This window comes from Telmatherina bonti (assembly GCF_933228915.1).
Source record: "Telmatherina bonti genome assembly, chromosome: 17".
NCBI classification, from domain to species: domain Eukaryota; kingdom Metazoa; phylum Chordata; class Actinopteri; order Atheriniformes; family Telmatherinidae; genus Telmatherina; species Telmatherina bonti.
In genome coordinates, this window is record NC_136615.1 from 39,558,435 (window position 1) to 39,582,116 (window position 23,682).

Genomic DNA, 23,682 nt, shown 5'->3' on the forward strand with positions numbered 1-23,682 from the left:
GAGGAGGAACCAGACTGGAGACCAGCATGAGGAGGAGGTACCAGACTGGAAACCAGCATGAGGAGGAGGAACCAGACTGGAAACCAGCATGAGGAGGAGGTACCAGACTGGAAACCAGCATGAGGAGGAGGTACCAGACTGGAGACCAGCATGAGGAGGAGGTACCAGACTGGAAACCAGCATGAGGAGGAGGAACCAGACTGGAAACCAGCATGAGGAGGAGGTACCAGACTGGAGACCAGCATGAGGAGGAGGAACCAGACTGGAAACCAGCATGAGGAGGAGGAACCAGACTGGAAACCAGCATGAGGAGGAGGTACCAGACTGGAAACCAGCATGAGGAGGAGGTACCAGACTGGAAACCAGCATGAGGAGGAGGTACCAGACTGGAGACCAGCATGAGGAGGAGGAACCAGACTGGAGACCAGCATGAGGAGGAGGAACCAGACTGGAGACCAGCATGAGGAGGAGGAACCAGACTGGAGACCAGCATGAGGAGGAGGAACCAGACTGGAAACCAGCATGAGGAGGAGGAACCAGACTGGAAACCAGCATGAGGAGGAGGAACCAGACTGGAGACCAGCATGAGGAGGAGGAACCAGACTGGAGACCAGCATGAGGAGGAGGAACCAGACTGGAGACCAGCATGAGGAGGAGGAACCAGACTGGAAACCAGCATGAGGAGGAGGAACTAGACTGGAGACCAGCATGAGGAGGAGGAACCAGACTGGAAACCAGCATGAGGAGGAGGAACCAGACTGGAAACCAGCATGAGGAGGAGGAACCAGACTGGAAACCAGCATGAGGAGGAGGAACTAGACTGGAGACCAGCATGAGGAGGAGGAACCAGACTGGAGACCAGCATGAGGAGGAGGTACCAGGCTGGAAACCAGCATGAGGAGGAGGAACCAGACTGGAGACCAGCATGAGGAGGAGGAACCAGACTGGAAACCAGCATGAGGAGGAGGTACCAGGCTGGAAACCAGCATGAGGAGGAGGAACCAGACTGGAGACCAGCATGAGGAGGAGGAACTAGACTGGAAACCAGCATGAGGAGGAGGAACCAGACTGGAAACCAGCATGAGGAGGAGGAACCAGACTGGAAACCAGCATGAGGAGGAGGAACCAGACTGGAAACCAGCATGAGGAGGAGGAACTAGACTGGAGACCAGCATGAGGAGGAGGAACCAGACTGGAAACCAGCATGAGGAGGAGGAACCAGACTGGAGACCAGCATGAGGAGGAGGAACCAGACTGGAGACCAGCATGAGGAGGAGGTACCAGACTGGAAACCAGCATGAGGAGGAGGTACCAGACTGGAAACCAGCATGAGGAGGAGGAACCAGACTGGAGACCAGCATGAGGAGGAGGAACCAGACTGGAGACCAGCATGAGGAGGAGGAACCAGACTGGAGACCAGCATGAGGAGGAGGTACCAGACTGGAGACCAGCATGAGGAGGAGGTACCAGACTGGAGACCAGCATGAGGAGGAGGTACCAGACTGGAAACCAGCATGAGGAGGAGGAACCAGACTGGAGACCAGCATGAGGAGGAGGAACCAGACTGGAGACCAGCATGAGGAGGAGGTACCAGACTGGAGACCAGCATGAGGAGGAGGTACCAGACTGGAAACCAGCATGAGGAGGAGGAACCAGACTGGAGACCAGCATGAGGAGGAGGAACCAGACTGGAGACCAGCATGAGGAGGAGGAACCAGACTGGAGACCAGCATGAGGAGGAGGAACCAGACTGGAGACCAGCATGAGGAGGAGGAACCAGACTGGAGACCAGCATGAGGAGGAGGAACCAGACTGGAGACCAGCATGAGGAGGAGGAACCAGACTGGAGACCAGCATGAGGAGGAGGAACCAGACTGGAGACCAGCATGAGGAGGAGGAACCAGACTGGAGACCAGCATGAGGAGGAGGAACCAGACTGGAGACCAGCATGAGGAGGAGGAACCAGACTGGAGACCAGCATGAGGAGGAGGAACCAGACTGGAGACCAGCATGAGGAGGAGGAACCAGACTGGAGACCAGTATGAGGAGGAGGAACCAGACTGGAGACCAGCATGAGGAGGAGGAACCAGGCTGGAGACCAGTATGAGGAGGAGGTACCAGGCTGGAAACCAGTATGAGGAGGAGGAACCAGACTGGAGACCAGCATGAGGAGGAGGAACCAGACTGGAAACCAGCATGAGGAGGAGGTACCAGGCTGGAAACCAGCATGAGGAGGAGGTACCAGGCTGGAAACCAGCATGAGGAGGAGGAACCAGACTGGAGACCAGCATGAGGAGGAGGAACCAGGCTGGAGACCAGTATGAGGAGGAGGAACCAGACTGGAAACCAGCATGAGGAGGAGGTACCAGACTGGAAACCAGCATGAGGAGGAGGTACCAGACTGGAAACCAGCATGAGGAGGAGGTACCAGACTGGAAACCAGCATGAGGAGGAGGTACCAGACTGGAGACCAGCATGAGGAGGAGGTACCAGACTGGAGACCAGCATGAGGAGGAGGAACCAGACTGGAGACCAGCATGAGGAGGAGGTACCAGACTGGAAACCAGCATGAGGAGGAGGTACCAGACTGGAGACCAGCATGAGGAGGAGGAACCAGACTGGAGACCAGCATGAGGAGGAGGTACCAGACTGGAAACCAGCATGAGGAGGAGGTACCAGACTGGAAACCAGCATGAGGAGGAGGTACCAGACTGGAGACCAGCATGAGGAGGAGGTACCAGACTGGAAACCAGCATGAGGAGGAGGTACCAGACTGGAGACCAGCATGAGGAGGAGGAACCAGACTGGAAACCAGCATGAGGAGGAGGAACCAGACTGGAAACCAGCATGAGGAGGAGGTACCAGACTGGAAACCAGCATGAGGAGGAGGTACCAGACTGGAAACCAGCATGAGGAGGAGGTACCAGACTGGAAACCAGCATGAGGAGGAGGTACCAGACTGGAGACCAGCATGAGGAGGAGGAACCAGACTGGAGACCAGCATGAGGAGGAGGAACCAGACTGGAGACCAGCATGAGGAGGAGGAACCAGACTGGAGACCAGCATGAGGAGGAGGAACCAGACTGGAAACCAGCATGAGGAGGAGGAACCAGACTGGAAACCAGCATGAGGAGGAGGAACCAGACTGGAGACCAGCATGAGGAGGAGGAACCAGACTGGAGACCAGCATGAGGAGGAGGAACCAGACTGGAGACCAGCATGAGGAGGAGGAACCAGACTGGAAACCAGCATGAGGAGGAGGAACTAGACTGGAGACCAGCATGAGGAGGAGGTACCAGACTGGAGACCAGCATGAGGAGGAGGTACCAGGCTGGAAACCAGCATGAGGAGGAGGAACCAGACTGGAGACCAGCATGAGGAGGAGGAACCAGACTGGAAACCAGCATGAGGAGGAGGTACCAGGCTGGAAACCAGCATGAGGAGGAGGAACCAGACTGGAGACCAGCATGAGGAGGAGGAACTAGACTGGAAACCAGCATGAGGAGGAGGAACCAGACTGGAAACCAGCATGAGGAGGAGGAACCAGACTGGAAACCAGCATGAGGAGGAGGAACCAGACTGGAAACCAGCATGAGGAGGAGGAACTAGACTGGAGACCAGCATGAGGAGGAGGAACCAGACTGGAAACCAGCATGAGGAGGAGGTACCAGACTGGAAACCAGCATGAGGAGGAGGTACCAGACTGGAAACCAGCATGAGGAGGAGGAACCAGACTGGAGACCAGCATGAGGAGGAGGAACCAGACTGGAGACCAGCATGAGGAGGAGGTACCAGGCTGGAAACCAGCATGAGGAGGAGGAACCAGACTGGAGACCAGCATGAGGAGGAGGAACCAGACTGGAAACCAGCATGAGGAGGAGGTACCAGGCTGGAAACCAGCATGAGGAGGAGGAACCAGACTGGAGACCAGCATGAGGAGGAGGAACTAGACTGGAAACCAGCATGAGGAGGAGGAACCAGACTGGAAACCAGCATGAGGAGGAGGAACCAGACTGGAAACCAGCATGAGGAGGAGGAACCAGACTGGAAACCAGCATGAGGAGGAGGAACTAGACTGGAGACCAGCATGAGGAGGAGGAACCAGACTGGAAACCAGCATGAGGAGGAGGTACCAGACTGGAAACCAGCATGAGGAGGAGGTACCAGACTGGAAACCAGCATGAGGAGGAGGAACCAGACTGGAGACCAGCATGAGGAGGAGGAACCAGACTGGAAACCAGCATGAGGAGGAGGAACCAGACTGGAGACCAGCATGAGGAGGAGGAACCAGACTGGAGACCAGCATGAGGAGGAGGAACCAGACTGGAAACCAGCATGAGGAGGAGGAACCAGACTGGAGACCAGCATGAGGAGGAGGAACCAGACTGGAGACCAGCATGAGGAGGAGGTACCAGACTGGAGACCAGCATGAGGAGGAGGAACCAGACTGGAGACCAGCATGAGGAGGAGGTACCAGACTGGAGACCAGCATGAGGAGGAGGAACCAGACTGGAGACCAGCATGAGGAGGAGGTACCAGACTGGAAACCAGCATGAGGAGGAGGTACCAGACTGGAAACCAGCATGAGGAGGAGGAACCAGACTGGAGACCAGCATGAGGAGGAGGAACCAGACTGGAGACCAGCATGAGGAGGAGGAACCAGACTGGAGACCAGCATGAGGAGGAGGTACCAGACTGGAGACCAGCATGAGGAGGAGGTACCAGACTGGAGACCAGCATGAGGAGGAGGTACCAGACTGGAAACCAGCATGAGGAGGAGGAACCAGACTGGAGACCAGCATGAGGAGGAGGAACCAGACTGGAGACCAGCATGAGGAGGAGGTACCAGACTGGAGACCAGCATGAGGAGGAGGTACCAGACTGGAAACCAGCATGAGGAGGAGGAACCAGACTGGAGACCAGCATGAGGAGGAGGAACCAGACTGGAGACCAGCATGAGGAGGAGGAACCAGACTGGAGACCAGCATGAGGAGGAGGAACCAGACTGGAGACCAGCATGAGGAGGAGGAACCAGACTGGAGACCAGCATGAGGAGGAGGAACCAGACTGGAGACCAGCATGAGGAGGAGGAACCAGACTGGAGACCAGCATGAGGAGGAGGAACCAGACTGGAGACCAGCATGAGGAGGAGGAACCAGACTGGAGACCAGCATGAGGAGGAGGAACCAGACTGGAGACCAGCATGAGGAGGAGGAACCAGACTGGAGACCAGCATGAGGAGGAGGAACCAGACTGGAGACCAGCATGAGGAGGAGGAACCAGACTGGAGACCAGTATGAGGAGGAGGAACCAGACTGGAGACCAGCATGAGGAGGAGGAACCAGGCTGGAGACCAGTATGAGGAGGAGGTACCAGGCTGGAAACCAGTATGAGGAGGAGGTACCAGGCTGGAAACCAGCATGAGGAGGAGGTACCAGGCTGGAAACCAGCATGAGGAGGAGGTACCAGACTGGAAACCAGCATGAGGAGGAGGTACCAGGCTGGAAACCAGCATGAGGAGGAGGAACCAGACTGGAAACCAGCATGAGGAGGAGGTACCAGACTGGAAACCAGCATGAGGAGGAGGTACCAGACTGGAAACCAGCATGAGGAGGAGGTACCAGACTGGAAACCAGCATGAGGAGGAGGTACCAGACTGGAAACCAGCATGAGGAGGAGGTACCAGACTGGAAACCAGCATGAGGAGGAGGTACCATGCTGGAAACCAGCATGAGGAGGAGGTACCAGACTGGAAACCAGCATGAGGAGGAGGTACCAGACTGGAAACCAGTATGAGGAGGAGGAACCAGACTGGAAACCAGTATGAGGAGGAGGTACCAGACTGGAAACCAGCATGAGGAGGAGGAACCAGACTGGAAACCAGTATGAGGAGGAGGTACCAGACTGGAAACCAGCATGAGGAGGAGGAACCAGACTGGAAACCAGTATGAGGAGGAGGTACCAGACTGGAAACCAGCATGAGGAGGAGGAACCAGACTGGAAACCAGTATGAGGAGGAGGTACCAGACTGGAAACCAGCATGAGGAGGAGGAACTAGGCTTGACATTCACAGATGTCACTTTGCATGTAAGCCTGGTTGAGAGTTCAAGAGTTCTCTGGACTCAGAGGTGCTTCAGATGGACCATCACACCCTGGAAACCTGGACTGTGCTTAGACCAGTCAGGATTTTAGGTTTTTCCTGGAAGAAATGTAGCAAAGCTGCCTTAAAGACCACACCTTTCCCAGAAACATTCATTAAATGATATGATGAAGAACTGGATTCTACTACATTACAGCATGGCTGAGGAAGAGGAGTGTACTGGACTCATTCTGGACTGGAGTCATGACCTGAAACAAGCAGTACTCCATACTGTTGAATACTTGGAGACATGTTTGCTGGAGGAATGGTACAAAATAACACTTGCAACACTTCATCACATGGTACCAGAGGTGTTGGGAGAAGAAATGCATCCCACCCAAATCGTCTTCATGTGTCTGTTGATGCGTTTGGTTTGGGGAATCTTGGCAGAACTCTGACTTCATTCTCATTCCCTCCATCAGCATGTCTTTCATTTCATTGCAGACTGATGAATAGACCACTTACAGGTCGCTGAGCCCCGACAATACGTCTATGCATTGATCTGGGAAAGAAGGACAGGAAATGGGGAAGGTTATTTTCAGAGATGCAGAAATAATATGACGTGAAAATGCTGTGGTAGATGGCCTGGGGCACTGAGGCTTGTGATTTAGTCCTCATAAAAACACCACAAGATGCTCAGGAGGACTGAGGATGAGCTTGGAGAAAACATCAGAAACAGCATCACTTCACTGTCTTTCTGTTTGTGTTTGTCACACATTTCCATGCAATTATCTCAACGTTTGTCCACTAATGATGGTCTGGTGCTCAATCTTAAAAATATCATTATCAACAAATAATTTCTCATCTTTCTGACTGAACTGAGACCCTTGAACATGATAAAAAGTGTTTCTTCCTTAGACAATAAATAAACAGAGTCCTCAGGGGAATCCAAAAAGCAAAGGCAACCGTTGAGTCCTAACTCAGGGCAACGTCAGTCCTCAAATACTGCGATGATGATGATGATGATGACATCTTGCAGGAATTAGAGGATGGTTGAAACAATCCATTACAGCGGAAAAAAACCCAGAAAAATAATTTATTTTACAGATAATTTTGATCAGATGGTAAAAGTATTTGAGTATAATTTCCTGTTTTTGACACTCTGGTAGCCCTTAATATAAAGTGGCATCAAAGAAAAGTGAGATGATCACATTTCCAGTCAGGTCCATAGAAGTCAGTTTAAGGGTGCATTCTCATCAGGATAGTCTGCTCAGTTGACTGGGGACTCACCTCAGATGTAGGGCATTGTTTACAGGCAGACTGAGATTGGATTCACGCACTTTGGTAAAAAGTGCCAAACCATTAGAATAATATCTCCCCATTCCCACCAGAGGTGGCGCTGCACTAGTATTTAGCAGAAGAGAGGACCAGACCGGCGTGAAGAAGAAAACTCTGTTTCCTCCACCTGCCAGTTAAACATGGAGACCAAACTATGGCTGTTTTGGGTTTTTATTGTGTCTTATGCAAGTATACTGCAGAAATCCACTGCAACAATGGACGCAGTACGAACACCAGACGAGGCAGAGGACCCTTAACGCCATCGCTATGGATTTACCCACAATGCAACGCTACCCGATGTGCCATCAGACTGGATCATGATCAACCTGGATCATCAGACCACATGATGGGTCTGGAACAGGGCCAGTCTGGACTCATCAGACCACATGATGGGTCTGGAACAGGGCCAGTCTGGACTCATCAGACCACATGATGGGTCTGGAACAGGGCCAGTCTGGACTCATCAGACCACATGATGGGTCTGGAACAGGGCCAGTCTGGACTCATCAGACCACATGATGGGTCTGGAACAGGGCCAGTCTGGACTCATCAGACCACATGATGGGTCTGGAACAGGGCCAGTCTGGACTCATCAGACCACATGATGGGTCTGGAACAGGGCCAGTCTGGACTCATCAGACCACAGGACTTCCTTCCAGCTCCAGACCAGTATAAGACTGGAGGCTTTTCTGCTCTCTAGCAAACTGAAGTCTTTTGCTCCGGTTCTCCTCACTAATCAGCGGTTTTCTTCTGGTTCCACAGCTGTTCAGTCCCTTGAGTTCCTTCACATTATTCATGTGGAAATGATCTTACTGTTAACTTATTGGCTGCCAGCCATTATTTCAGGAGAAAGCCCCATACTGCCAGTTTTGGGGTACTTTGGCTCATCTTTCAGGATGCACTGACTATATAGTTCTGGTATTTTAGATAAGGAGGGCACTCCGGCTGTGCACTCAGAGCACACAACCTAAGGACGCCCCAAGATATACGCACCCAACCAAATTGGCTTTCCATAGACAGAAATCGCAAAATACGTGCCTTTAGCACCAAAACATGTTAAAAATATCTCTTTGACAGCCAATGAGTTAAACATAGTCCTGAGTTCTACTGTTCTTTTCCTTCTACCTTGTTTCACCAAATGCTTAAATATCATTTACAATATGGTCCCTCCTGGAAGGTAATAATGTTCCCCACCATCCTTCCAGTTTTAAATGATTTGTTGGACAGTTTCTGTGTTTCCTTACAAGTTTTCTCTGCTTGATGCTGATGATCAAACCCTTCTGGGACAGACTAATGTCATTTTTTGTCTTTTACTTGTTTAGGAAAGAAGAAGCTGCTTGTTGGATTAATTGGGTTTCAATAAATTGTTGTAGCTACTTGCAGGAATTTTCCAATAGGAGGCTTTGACCTGTGAGCTTAGTTAAAACCTCATCAGCATTTTTGTTGGCCAGACTATTTCCAAACCATTCATTGGCCCAGAAACTTAGTCTTTCACCTCCATAAAGTTTGTGGCCTTCCTGTCCGCCAGCATTTTGCTTGTGAGTTCTTTGTTTTAAAAGCAGCATCCTTATGAGCGAACACTGCTGAATATAAACTCTGGGGGTGGCCACACTACTTTACTCAGCATGGAAAAGGAAAGGAATGCTACAGATGTTTGTTCTTACTGGGAATCCTCTGTATTCATATGAATGCTGCTTTCTGTTCCCATAAGTGCACCATTCCTGGAAGACTGGGTAATCACTAAACAGACAGAAAACATCGCAGTCCCAATCCCTTTAGAGTGAGGAAAGTCAGATCTGTGCCAACTCTGAACAACTGGCAGCTCACGTTACTGTTCACAGCTTTTTCTCCTGGGAGCTGAATCGTTTCCTCCTGAAACCTCAGCATTAGATGTCAGGAAGCTTGTTTTCTTTGTGTCAATTTTAATGTAAACTTGGGGTTTTATTCATGGCAGCTTCTTTCTATGAAGCCTGGAGAGATGTACTCTTCATGATGAACATACAGTAGAACAAACATGAGATTGTGACCAGCCTTGTGACTAAACCCTGGCGCAGGGCAGTGTTTTTTGTTCTGAATGAAAGAGAACAATCTGTTCTCCAGGAAGTGGACCAGGAGCCCCAAGCTCCTCCAGTTTAGTCTTTCTTAAATCTAGGTCAGGTTTCACAAAGGTAGTAGGATGGCAGACTCTGAATCCATGTGCATCTCTAATATCCTCCTTGTCTTTGTCGAGCATGTGGCCCTTTCAACCCCCACTTCTGCTTGTTTGACAGAGCCAGACTGCCTGAGGACAGGGAAGTATGCACTTTTTATTTGAAGCACACTAATGTAAGGGCAAGAAAAAGGAGGCCGTTAATCACTTCAGCAGCCTCAGTGGACGGGTCGGAGATGAATCTGCGTGTCAACATCAGGATGTTCATGTAGCATGCAAACAGATTTAAAAAAAAAAAAAAAAGATTGTTAAAACAATATTGTCACTTTTCTTACATACGAGTAAAGGAGAAAGCAAAAGAAACTGTTTCACACCATAATCATAACATTTGTAAATATGAATGTATAAGAAGACGTTTGTTAGGAACAACACTATATAAAACAATCTTAATGAATAATAAAATCAGCTGTACATATACAGTATATAACAGTGGAAATCATACATGTTGGACAGCTGGACATTTTGTGTTTAAAGATCTGTGTTTAAATGTACTGAAAACTTGAAACAGCTTTGGTCTTTTGGCATTGTTAAAGTTAACATATATTACACTTGCAGGTTCTTAGAGGGAAAAACAAATTAAACCATTTTTTAAAAACTGACCAACGTAACAAAAAAAAAACTGACCAACAAATCTTCAACGTAAAATAATAAAATAAAACAAAGTAAATTGTGTTATGATATGAGGTTTCAAGCGTTTTTCTCAGTTTTGGTTTCCTGTTTTATTTTGTAGTTTTTTCCTGTTCAGTTTTGTTTGCTGTGTAGCCTTTTTTCCTGATCATAGTTTTCACCTGGTCTCCTCAGTTTCATTCACTGCACCTGTTTCTTGTTTGGTTTCACAGCATTTGTAGCCCTTTGTTCAGTTCTGTTTGCTGGATCATTGTGTTTGCTCGTGCTTGTGTTGTGTTTGTTTGCATTCAGTTCAGTTCAGTTCAGTTCGATTCGATTCGGTTCGGTTCAGTTCATCTCTCTTATCTCAGCAGCTCGGGTCACCCCGCTGCTGAAGAAACCCACACTCGACCCAGCCCAAGTTGAAAATGACCGGCCGGTCTTACTGGTGCATTTCTGATCTAAACTACTAGAGCGTTCAGTCTTCAGCCAAATCTCCATGATGAAAACCTTTTTGATCCACATCAGTCTGGCTTTAGGCAAGGCCATTCCACTGGAACTGCTCTCCTGTCGGTTACCGATTCCCTCCGGCTGGACCAGATCCACTGGTCAGTCCTCAGTCCTGGTCCTGCTGGACCAGATCCACTGGTCAGTCCTCAGTCCTGGTTCTGCTGGACCAGATCCACTGGTCAGTCCTCAGTCCTGGTTCTGCTGGACCAGATCCACTGGTCAGTCCTCAGTCCTGGTCCTGCTGGACCAGATCCACTGGTCAGTCCTCAGTCCTGGTTCTGCTGGACCAGATCCACTGGTCAGTCCTCAGTCCTGGTCCTGCTGGACCAGATCCACTGGTCAGTCCTCAGTCCTGGTTCTGCTGGACCAGATCCACTGGTCAGTCCTCAGTCCTGGTCCTGCTGGACCAGATCCACTGGTCAGTCCTCAGTCCTGGTTCTGCTGGACCAGATCCACTGGTCAGTCCTCAGTCCTGGTTCTGCTGGACCAGATCCACTGGTCAGTCCTCAGTCCTGGTCCTGCTGGACCAGATCCACTGGTCAGTCCTCAGTCCTGGTTCTGCTGGACCAGATCCACTGGTCAGTCCTCAGTCCTGGTTCTGCTGGACCAGATCCACTGGTCAGTCCTCAGTCCTGGTCCTGCTGGACCTGTCTGCTGCTTTTGACACAGTGAACCATCAGATTCTCCTCTCCACTCTCTGAGCTCGGCATCTCTGGATCTGTCCTCTCCTGGTTCTCGTCCTACCTCTCAGGAAGATCCTTCAGAGTATCCTGGTGAGGAGAAGTGTCCAGATCACATGAGTTGAAAACAGGGGTGCCTCAGGGATCGGTGCTCGGCCCTCTTCTCTTCTCACAATACACCTCCTCACTCGGTGCAGTCATAAGTTCTCACAGCTTCTCCTGTCACTGTTATGCTGATGACACTCAGCTTTTCCTCTCCTTTCCTCCGGATGACACAACCGTCTCAATGAGAATATCAGCTTGTCTTGCTGATATCTCTGCATGGATGAAGGCTCACCACCTTCAGCTCAATCTGTCCAAGACAGAGCTCATTGTCTGTCCAACCAATCCTTCCTTACATCCGCAATTAAATGTGAAGCTTGACTATATCACACTTGTTCCTACGCCTGCTGCCTGGAATCTGGGTGTCATGGTGGATGACCAGCTGACCTTTAAGGTCCATGTTGCCTCGGTTGCCCGTACCTGCCGATATGCTCTCTACAACATCAAGAGAATCAGACGTACCTGACAGAACACACGACTCAGCTTCTGGTTCAGGTTCTGGTCATCTCACACATGGATTACTGCAGTTCCCTACTGGCAGGTCTGCCTGCATGCTGGTTAAACCTCTGCAGATGATCCAGAACCAGCAGCGCGTCTGGTTTTCTACCAACCCAAACTGGTTCATGTCACTCCGCTGCTAATCGCTCTTCACTGGCTTCCAGTTGCAGAGCATCAAATTTAAAGCTCTGCTTCTGGTTTACAAAACAATAACTGAAACGTCTCCCGTCTACCTTCACTCCCTAATCCAGACCTACACTCCCTCTCCACAGCTACGTTCCACCAGTGAAAGACGCCTCGTGTTACCACCACAACGTGGGACTAAATCACCAGCCAGACTCTTTTCCTCTGTTGTTCCACGATGGTGGAATGATCTCCCAAACTCTGTCCGCTCTGCAGAGTCCCTGTCTACTTTTAAGACCCAGCTGAAGACTCAGCTCTTCAAGGAGAACTTTAACACTTAGTTTAGCTGTATTTGTTGGAAAGTTGGAGAACTTAGCCCAGTTCTTTGCAACAAACTTCATCGTATTAATTCTTTGTACTTTACATCGATAATATTATGGGATGGGAAAGGTTAAAAAAAAAAAAAAGCCTGTAGCACTTCATATAAGCACCTTCCTATGATGTCGTCTACTGTCTGATTTCGTGCTTGTGTTGTTCTCACTCTCATATGTAAGTTGCTTTGGATAGAAGCATCTGCTAAATGACTGTAGAATAGAATAGAATAGAATAAAATAGTTCTTTGAATAAAACTTCATTCAGCATTCCAGGCTCTGTTCATGCATTTGGGTCCTCACCTCGGCCACAACCCTGTCAAATTGAAATAAAGATAAATTTAATGAATTGAATTGAACTAAAATAAAATAAAATAAAAACATGTTCAAACTGGGATTTAAAGGTTTAGAATAATCTGTGATGTATAACAGTTTTATATTAAACAACTTTTTGTCTTCTGTAATGACCTGAAAAGATTGTTAATTATTTTCTAACTTTACTGGTAATTAAAAACAAAAATTCCTAAAAAAAAAAAAAAAAAAAATCCCTTTCTTACATAAATGATCCTATAACCGTGGTCAGGAACTGAGAGAAACATCACCTGAAAGGACAACAAAAGTCCATAATGACCATGTATTCTGTTTTTGTTCGTGTTCCTTTGTTAACTTTTGATTGGTACAATGTTGATACAATACTTTATTTTCAGACTTTGTACAATTGTATCTCTATTTTGATAAAATAATAAATGTAAAAAAAAAAAAAGAGTTTACCATAGTCAAGAGAAAGCTAGCAATTATTCCCGTGTTTTGTTCAGCATACAGTTGCAATAACTGGCGAAATATTAAAAGCAGATCGTGTGGAATTACATTTCAGGTGAAATAATAATTTGTTGTTTGACCAGATAAAAATAGATAAATCCAAATACATCAATAAACAACCAAACATGTTAGTATGAAATTCATTTATACATTTATTTATATTGTAGCTCCTTATGTCTTAGTGAAATAGCATTATAATTATTATTTTATTATTTTAGCATAAAAGCATTTTAGCATTTAGCATGACGCTTTAAATGTGTGACAGTGACCTGTATCATAACAATTTCTCTGCCCTTTGTAACAAAACAAACTCTGAGAAAAATCAGGTAAAAATTGTTAAAGTCCCTGTTGTGGTTGGGTCTACACCTTACAAATAAACGCATTGGAGGCACAACCATGAGAAGGCAAACAGCTGTCATATGAGGAAACACTAAGCCACACAGATCAGTCTTACCAACAACTTCTTGTGTTGGTCTGAGTCTGTACTTCTGGTTCCTTCTCCTCAGTTTTAACCACCTCTTATCTACACCTCACTGTCTTTCTCTGTTTTCTCTTTGCTTTTATCCATTCCAAATATAATAGTTTGTAACTTTAAATTCAATTAAATCTTGATTCTTTCCCTCAAATCCCTCAGCCTGTGACAGTACTCACTGGGGTCCCCACTGCAGCAGCCGATGTCAGTGCCAGAACGGAGCGCTCTGTAACCCCATCACCGGTGCCTGTATCTGTACCCCTGGATTCAGGGGCTGGCGCTGTGAGGATCCCTGTGAACCGAAGACCTATGGTGATGGGTGCCAACAGAGATGCCAGTGCCGGAACGGAGCTGCCTGCCACCATGTGACTGGAGAGTGTACATGCACTCCAGGATACACAGGGGCTTTGTAAGTCAGGTGGTATGAGATAAACTCATGTAAAAGTTCAGTTTGACTCTTTCTGGAGTCAGACAACACAACCTGAAACCTGCAGCTCTTGCAGATGCACATAAGATGTTTTCATGTAAAGCAAAATTTTATATATAGAATTAAAGGTTTATTACTGTTTTAATAAACTTTTATGTTTAACAGATTAAACAGGATGTTCTGTATTTTGCTCTTTACAGCTGCGACGACTTGTGTCCTCCAGGCAAACATGGACAGCAGTGTGAGGAGAGATGTCCATGCCAGAATGGAGGAATGTGTCATCATGTGACTGGAGAGTGCTCCTGTCCTGCAGGATGGATGGTACCAACATATGCTTTTTATGTTTACCTTTTCATGAGAACAGTTTTGTTGTTTTTGTACCTCTAATTGTAACTGAGTGAGGTGGTTCAGCACATTTAACTCATGAGCACAATGAACTAAAACACACATCAATATATGTAGTAAATGCAATTAAGTATAATTGAATACAGTAGATCCAGTTAAATGCTGTTCATATGGTAAATATAGGAAAATACTGTTAAATGTACTGACTCTGGATAGCTGCTAAAAACTGTTAAATATCATCTCTTTAAATCCAGGTCAATAATCAGGTCAATAACAAATCCTGATTGATGCCATTGAATTCTTTTAAATTTTAAATATATGGAAATATGGCAAAATACTGGTAATGCAGTTAACTTTAATTACTGTTAAATATATTAAGTTTAAGTAAAGACAAGTAAATACACTTAAATGCAGTTGAAATACAAATAAACAGTTTTGTATTCTATTTCTTACTGTTAAATACTGTTACGTCCATCCATCCATCCATCTATCCATCCATTTTCTCCATTGAGACCATGCCTCCCAGTCACTCCCCTCCAGGTCTCACTGGCATTGCCAACGTGAGCATTTTAGTCCCCCAGCAGAACAATGGAGTCCCCAGAGGGTGCACCCTCCAGCACTCCCTCCAAGGACTCCAGAAAGGGTGGGTACTCTGAACTGCTGTTCGGTGCATAAGCACAGACAACAGTCAGGACCCGTCCCCCCACCCGGAGGCGGAGGGAAACTACCCTTTCATCCACCGGGGTAAACCCCAACGTGCAGGCAGGCTCCTTCCCTGCCGGAGAGGTGACGTTCCACATCCCCAGAGCCAGTTTCTGCAGGGTCCCCACCTCATGTTGCCGCCCAGCCCACATTGCACCCGACCCCCATGGCCCCCACATGGAAAACGTGGTTAAATACAGAAAATTTAGGTAAATACAGTTAGAAGGCCACAGTTAACTACGGCCAGTCAGTCAGTCAGCCATTTTCTTAACCAATTGTTCCAATTAAGGATCAGGGGGAAGCTGGAGCCTATCCAAGCAATCGTTGGGTGAAAAGTTCAATATATATTTAATGGAATTATCCAGTTTAATAGCAAATACAGTTAAGTTTAGTTAAATACAGTTGAATACAGTTACATAAAGTTAGGCCATATACATAAAGTACATCCAGTTTAACACAGAAAACTCATGTAAGTATAGTTAATTAGGTTCAAATACTAAAAAAATAGAAAAAGTACTGATGCTGTTACAACTGAAGCTTAAATGAAGCTGTTGGTGAACTCAATCTCAGACTGTGTTCTTGTTGTTGGTCTTCGCAGGGTACAGTGTGTGGTCAGCCATGTCCAGAAGGACGATTTGGACAAAACTGTACCCAGGAATGTCAGTGTCACAACAATGGTTTCTGTGTGTCTAACAACGGACAGTGTATCTGCAGACCCGGATACACAGGAGACCGGTAAGACCAACTTTACTAACTAAAATAAAAATTTAAAATATGAAAAACAGAGATAGGGCATAAATTAGTTCAAACTTATAAACAAGCAGACTGTTCATAAGAATGTACCTTGCATCAATAAACCAATTCAGATTATTTGTATCTGCTCACTTCTTCTACATCCTTAAATAGGGAAAGAAAACCCAACTAGGAGACCAGTCTGTTTTCAGATGGATCTTAGCAGAAGGCTCTGCCCAGCATTTCAACCACATAATTACCAATGTCTCACAGCACGTGCCTTTTAATTAAGTAAACCTTTGACAAAACAGGAATAGCCCCTCCAAGTGAGCTTGTTTGAATAACCCAAAAATTTGAGGAAACTGTACAGCCCTGAGTTGGTTATGCCATGCCTAAACCAAATTTAGGTTGTTAGCTGCAGTGAACAAGGAATGAAGATGCATCTGGTGTTCATGGAAACCATTATGAGTCTCTACTCTGCCGGGGGACAATCTGCAGCTCTTGGGCAAGCGGCAACCTCCAGCGGTTAAAAGTGAAGCCTATGTGGAAGTGCATAAAACTGCAGTTCCGCCTTCATCCACTAGGGGGTGCAAACCATAGACTGCCATGTTAAAAAGACCAACTTTACAGCAGAAATAAACATGTTTACAGCAGAAATAAACATGTTTACAGCAGAAATAAACATGTTCACAGCCTGGTTCAAAGGGTTCCATTCAAAAATTCCATTTTAGGTTTACCTTCATAACAACTGTGGGGGGAGTGAATTTGTTTCTATTCTATTCTATAGTCATTTAGCAGATGCTTTTATCCAAAGTGACTTACACACACATTCATAGCTAGATAGGCACATTGGGGGGCAACTTGGGGTTCAGTGTCTTGTCCCAAGGACACTGTGGCACATTGTCAGGAAAAGCCTGTAACTGAACTCTCAACTTTCCAGTTACAAGTCAACTGCTCTTCCTCCTGGGCCATAGCCACCCTTTCTAACTCGCTCATTTAAAAGTAATTAAATCTCAAATTTTGGCATATTTAGGGGCGTGTCCTTTTGATTGACAGGTACCCGACCTCCTGCTTCAAGTAAGAAGAACGTAGAACAACCACGGTTTTTAGCCAGGTAACAATGTGACTTAGCTTTAGCCCGCTTACCTCCGTTAGCTGGTTAGGTCCTGTTATTTCCAGGTTAGCTCGGTTAGCTCTTAGCTACAGACAGCTTGGAGTTCGCTCTATGTCAATCACAGCCCCCCTCTCTGCTCCTCCTCTTTGCCGATATTTGTATTTTCCGGATGAGACGACGCACATGCCCCTGCCAAGATGGTGATAGTAGGAACTGCCCACCGAGCTTTAATTCAGCTCTTCAGAAACCTATGAGTGACAACACCGAGGCTCCGCCCATCTTTTTATACAGTCTATGGCTCTGAGACATGAACTCAAAACCACCATCATTCTGTGGTGAAAATCTCCTACTGCCCCAGGTCAACGATGTGAATCTCCCATTCCACCACATCATAATGAAAGTCTTCTCTTCCACCACTTTGATGATGACAATCTCCTGTTCCACCATATCATGATGAGAATCTTCTGTTCTAACTCATCCCTGAACCGGCATTGCCATTGGAGTACAGTGAACTCATTCTGATTCTCAGTTTGAACCAAGCGGCAACCTCCGGCGGTTAAAAGTGACGTCTATGCAGAAGTGCATAAAACTGCAGTTCCCCCTCCATCCACTAGGGGCTCCAAAACAGAGCAAATCCCCATTGACTCCCATGTTAAAAAGACCAACTTCACAGCAGGAATAAACATGTTTATAGCAGGAATTAACATGTTTACAGCAGAAATAAACATGTTTACAGCAGAAATAAACATGTTTACAGCAGAAATAAACATGTTTACAGCAGGAATAAACATGTTTACAGCAGAAATAAACATGTTTACAGCAGAAATAAACATGTTTACAGCCTGGTACAAAAATCCATTTTATGTTTAATAGGTCAGGTTTACCTTCATGACAACTGTGGGGGAAGTGATATTTTTTCTAACTCGCCCATTTAAAAGTAATTTAATCTCCGAGTTCGGCATATTTAGGGGCGTGTCCTTTTGATTGACAGGTACCGATCTCCGACTTCAAGTCAGAAGAACGTAGAACAACCGCGGTTTTTAGCCGGTTAACAACGTGACTTAGCTTTAGCCCGCTTACCTCCGTTAGCTGGTTAGCACTCATTATCTCGGAGTTAGCTTTTAGCTACAGAAAGCTCGGAGTTCGCTCGATGTCAATCATCCACCATGACGCTAACAGCCCCCCTCTCAGCTCCACCTCTTTGCCCATATTTGTATTTTCCGGGTGAGACGACACGAATGTCCCTGCCAAGATGACGATGGTAGGAACCGCCCACCGAGCTTCAATTCAGCTCTTCAGAAACCTACGGGTGACGTCACGGAGGCTCCGCCCATCTTTTATATACAGTCTATGGTTTGAACTTAAACAAGCTATCTTCACCATGTCTACATGACTACATGCTGCCATGTGATTAACTGGTTTGGTATCCGTGTTAACAGGAAGTAAAACCTGATGAAGTGGAGTCACCCTAATCACTGATCATGTTTCCTGCTGTCATCAGGTGTCAGGACCAGTGTTCGATTGGTACTTATGGCGCCGGATGTACAAAAACATGTCGCTGTAAGAACAACAGCAAGTGCTACCATACCAATGGGATGTGTTTGTGTGAGCCAGGATACACAGGAGAAACCTGTGATGTCTCGCTGTGTCCTGAAGGGCACTACGGGATACGATGTGACAGGAAGTGTCCGTGCCATGTTCCAAACACTCGCAGGTAAGCTGCAAATCATTCTGCTGGTTTCCTTAAATCCTTTAATGTGATTTTTATTGTAATCCTATTTAGAAGTAAAGATAGACATACTTGTGCTGGGCATGACCAATATGTTTTGTTCTGTAGACAGCTGACAGTCAGGCCGTTTGGCAGCACAGGTGGCAGCCTGCAGAAAACAACTGCTCTGCTTCTACTCAATAGGACTGCTGTGTCACATCAGCCAGCTGACACTCAAATACATCACAAGCACATGCAGACAAGTTCCAAGAATCCTGCAGACCATCTGCACCACGTTAAAAATATCATCAGACTTTTCTTCTGAGTTCTGGAACAAAGCACCAGGGTTCATGTTTGAGTCTCATCATGAGGCCGGATAGCTGTGTCCAGAGTCCAGACATCATTAATATAGTAAAACATATTGAGGATCTGCACTGCGATGGACTGGCAACCTGTCCAGGGTGAACGCTGCCCCTCGCCCGTAGACTGCTGCTATAGGCTCCAGCTCCCCCGCAACCCTTGATCAGACTAAGTGGTTAAGATAATGAATAAATACTGAGGATGAATGAATATTGAGAATCCTATATTCATCTCTTACATATGATGATCACAACGCTCTGAAGGAAAGGACATTTTTCACATTCTGAGATAAAAATGGAACATACCAACAACATTAGGTGAAAGACTCATCTAGATTTGTTGAACTCCACCACACATAAAACCACCTCCAAATATTGTTTTAATTTATAACAGAAATAAAACATAACACATATTAAAAAAAAATAGTAATAAAACCCAAAAAATCACTAAATGAATAACAAAGAATAAAATTAAATAATATGAGTTTAACAAATAGGTAAAACAAGTAAAAAAAAAGAAAAATAAGTAAAAAACTAATGCAAATGAAAAAGAGAATACATTGTAAACAAAAATAAACTATAAACAATAGTAATTGAGATAAAACTGAATAGAAAACAGGATGTAAACTAAAATAAAATCTATAAAAAATTAAACTTAGTCTTAATATATAAATTAGGACTAAGTATATGTAAATAAATCTGGTTTCAGCTTCAACAAGATCACTGACTTATAAGGCTGTGCATGACAGAGACAGTTGCCTCAACAGAGTGGAGGATAAAATATATTTTACCTGGTAAATTTAGATTAAACAGACGCAAAGTGGTGTAAAAAAAAATCCTTTTTATTTTCACATGTTTCTGGATATCTGGATGAAAGTTTCTGATACAAAGGTCTTTCATTTCCTACATATTCAGTTAGAAAACAATGTAGATGTGACTGGACAACCCTTCAGAAAGTCTCTTTCTCGTTTGTCTTTGTCCACCAGCTGCCACCCCATGTCAGGAGAGTGCACATGTCGGCCCGGTTGGTCGGGTCTCTACTGCAATGAGACGTGCGCTTCAGGATTTTATGGTGAGGCCTGCGGGGAGGTGTGCCAGTGTCAGAACGGTGCTGACTGCAGCAGCGTGACCGGAGAGTGTATATGCGCTCCAGGCTTCATGGTAAACACGATTTCAGACTCACACCCAGCTAACTTAATCTCTTTGGACCTGAAGCTCAGACTATTCATTCATTCATTCATTTTCTGAACCGCTTATTCCAATTCAGGGTCGCGGGGAAGCTGGAGCCTATCCCAGCTGGCTTTGGGCGACAGGCAGGGTACACCCTGGACAGCTCGCCAGTCCATCGCAGGGCAAGCTCAGACTACTTTCAGTCAAATAATAAATGAGATGGACTTAACTAAAATTAAAGTGAAAGCAAAGATCAATGCTTGTGTTCACTCAGGCCTTGTCCACAAGTTGCAGGTATCAAAAACAAAAACAATTTGAAAACCCCCGACTGAAGTGCAGATTTGCAAATACTCCATTTGCACGTCTGCTTTTGGACACATATAACTAGGGTTTAGATTTTGAAATGTCATTGTCTGCGTCAAAAAATACCGTGACATCACATGTGCGACATTTGTTTTCAACAGCATGGGCATCCTCAAAACTATGCTAACGTTATCCATTGCCCAGACATTTTGTGTTTGTTTTTTCCACATTGCTGAAGGCAAAGGACGGAATTAAGGACAGTTATTTTGCTACCATGACAGAGACATTATTTACCTAACTCTGTTAGGGCTAAATGTCATCTAACAAATAGAAAAAGAAAAAGAAAAACTATGGTCTTTCAGTACACAGGTGTCTATCACTAAAGGTCCCACAGCCCAGCTGTTTGGCTTGTCTAACTTCCATGCCCAAAGGGAAGCCAAGTAGCTGGATTAGTTTTCAACTAATATCCCGACTCAGGTATGAATGGACACCATTGTTCTGTAAATCAAGCAATTGCTGATTTACAGAACAAGGATGTGGATGGCTACGGTAACGTGATGTTTTTTAATTTGAAATGAAATAATTCCAAATTACAGTATTCTCCTTTGGATTTTGAATAGTAATTCTGAACTGAGGCTTAAATGAATTAATGAAATGAAATGAAATTTTGCTGCATATTTTTGGCGCTCAAGACTTTTTATGATGAGTCTCCAAGGCAACGAAAGACTTGTTTACCATCGGGATCAATTATGAACGCTCTCTAATTAGGCTTTTCAGAGAAACAACACATAAAATTCCAATGGAGTTTAAAAGAAAGAGAAGAGGATGCAGAGTGGAAGTGAGACAGAGGAGAAAGCAATGGAGATTTAAACCATTTCTTCCAACTGTTGTGATGGGTAATGTGATATCACTCGCTAAAAAAGTGGACAAGCTTGAGATTCTAACAAGGTCTGAGAGAATAGAGAGAGCCCTTGAAAAGAGTATTATGTGCTTCACCGAGACATGGCTGCATGAACACATCCCTGACTGTAATGTGTCTGTACCGGGCTTTAAAACGGTCCGTGCAGACCGCAGTAGACAACACAGCGGAAAGCTAAAGGGTGGTGGAATTGCAGTGCTGGTTAACCAGCGTTGGTGTCATCCTGGACATGTTACTGTCAAGGAGAAGAGATGCACAAGGGACATGGAACTGTTAGCTGTGAGCTTCCATCCATATTATTTACCCAGAGAGTTTACCTGTGTTATTCTGGTAGCGGTTTAAATACCAGAGGCTGATGGCTGCCGGCAGGAATGATCTTCTGTATCTTTCAGTCTTCCATCGGACCTGAAGAAGCCTCTCACTGAACACACTTTGTTGTTTCATCACTGTATTGTGGAGAGGGTGTGAAGAATCCTCCATCATCTTCATCAGCTTGTGCAGCATTCTTCTTTGGACAATCAGCTCCAGCGGCTCCAGAGTTACTCCAAGCACAGAAGCAGCTTTCTGGATCAGTTTGTTGATTCTCTTCAAGTCTCTGGTTCTGATGCTACTACCCCAGCAGATGCTGCAAAGCTGACTGCACTCTCCACAACAGACTTCTAGAAGATATGCAACATCTTGGTGCAGACGTTAAACCATCTCAGCTTCCTTAAGAAGTACAGTCTGCTCTGACCTTTCTTGTAGATGTAGTCAGTGTTGCATTTCCAGTCCAGTTTGTTGTCCAGCTGAACTCCAAGATACTTGTATTCCTCCACCACCTCCACCTCCTCTCCCAGGATGGAAACAGTGCTTTGTTTATTCTTCTTCCTCCTGAAGTCAACAATCATCTCTTTTGTTTTGCTGCTATTTAATATGAGATGATTGTCACCGCACCATTTAACAAACTGACTGACCAGTTCTCTGTACTCTGCTTCTTGTCCATCCCTGATACACCCCACAACTGCAGAGTCATCAGAGTATTTCTGCAGATGACAGGACTCAGAGTTGTACTGGAAGTCTGAGGTGTACAGAGTGAAGAGGAATGGCCAGAGTACAGTTCCTTGTGGTGCACCAGTGCTGCTGACCTCCATCTCAGACACACAACCTTTCAGTCTCACAAACTGGGGTCTGTTTGTGAGGTAGTCATAGATCCAGGTGGTTGTGGAGGTATCCACCTGGAATTTATGGAGCTTCTCACATAACAAAGCAGGCTGAATGGTATTAAAAGCACTGAGAAATGAAAGAACATGACCCTCAGAGTGCTGCCTGAATGGTCCAGATGAGAGTGTGCTCTCTGGAGCAGGTATATGATGGCATCTTCAACCCCAAGTCCATTACGATATGCAAACTGGAATGGGTCCTGAAAGGTGTTTACTTGCTTGTTGAGGTGAGCCAGTAAGAGTCTCTCCAGGACTTTCATGATGTGAGATGTCAGGGCAACTGGTCTGTAGTCACTTGGTTCAGCTGGTTGTGTTTTTTTAGGCACTGGAACAAGGCAGGAGGTTTTCCACAGCACTGGGACTCTATTTTGTCTCAGACTGGTGTTGAAAAGGTGCTGGAGAATCGGACATAGTTGTTCTGAGCAGGTCTTGAGAACTCTGGGACTGACACCATCTGGACCTGCAGCCTTGTTCTGGTTCAGTTTCTCAAGTTGCTTCATAACCTGATTGCAGGAGACAAACAAGGTGGAGGTCTCAGGATGTCCTGATGTGGAGGGAGATGAAGCTGTGTTCTGGTCCATGACTGAGCTGCAGGGTGACAGATTGGAGGCGTGACAGGAAAGCAGTGGGCTTATGGAGGGTGTGTGGTCTGTTGGGCTGGAGGTAGGGGGTGAACTGAACCTGTTGAAGAATATGTTCAGCTCATTAGCTCTGTCCAGACCTCCATCAGGCTGGTCCCCCTTTAACTTGAAGCTGGTGATCTTCTTCATTCCAGACCACACATCCCTCAGGTTATTCTGCTGGAGCTGACTTTCTAACTTCTTCCTGTAGTCCTCCTTGCACTTCTTAGTTTGTGTTTTAAGTTGTTTTTGTGTTGCCCTCAATAACTCCCTGTCT

At 46.1% G+C, this 23,682-nt stretch overlaps 1 protein-coding gene across 5 annotated transcripts in view; it reads left to right on the forward strand.

Annotated features, from left to right (window-relative positions):
• The window catches only part of megf10 (multiple EGF-like-domains 10), a 133,192-nt gene that overhangs the window by 41,450 nt on the left and 68,060 nt on the right, over positions 1-23,682 (forward strand). For 4 of the 5 annotated variants that reach the window (XM_079256907.1, XM_079256910.1, XM_079256911.1 and 1 more), the window contains 5 exons: positions 13,970-14,216; positions 14,435-14,555; positions 15,880-16,016; positions 18,629-18,841; positions 20,181-20,355. In XM_079256907.1, coding sequence (XP_079113033.1) covers positions 13,970-14,216; positions 14,435-14,555; positions 15,880-16,016; positions 18,629-18,841; positions 20,181-20,355 — 893 coding nt within the window. The remainder of the gene's footprint in view (positions 1-13,969; positions 14,217-14,434; positions 14,556-15,879; positions 16,017-18,628; positions 18,842-20,180; positions 20,356-23,682) is intronic. The other variant, XM_079256908.1, reaches the window with a different exon arrangement.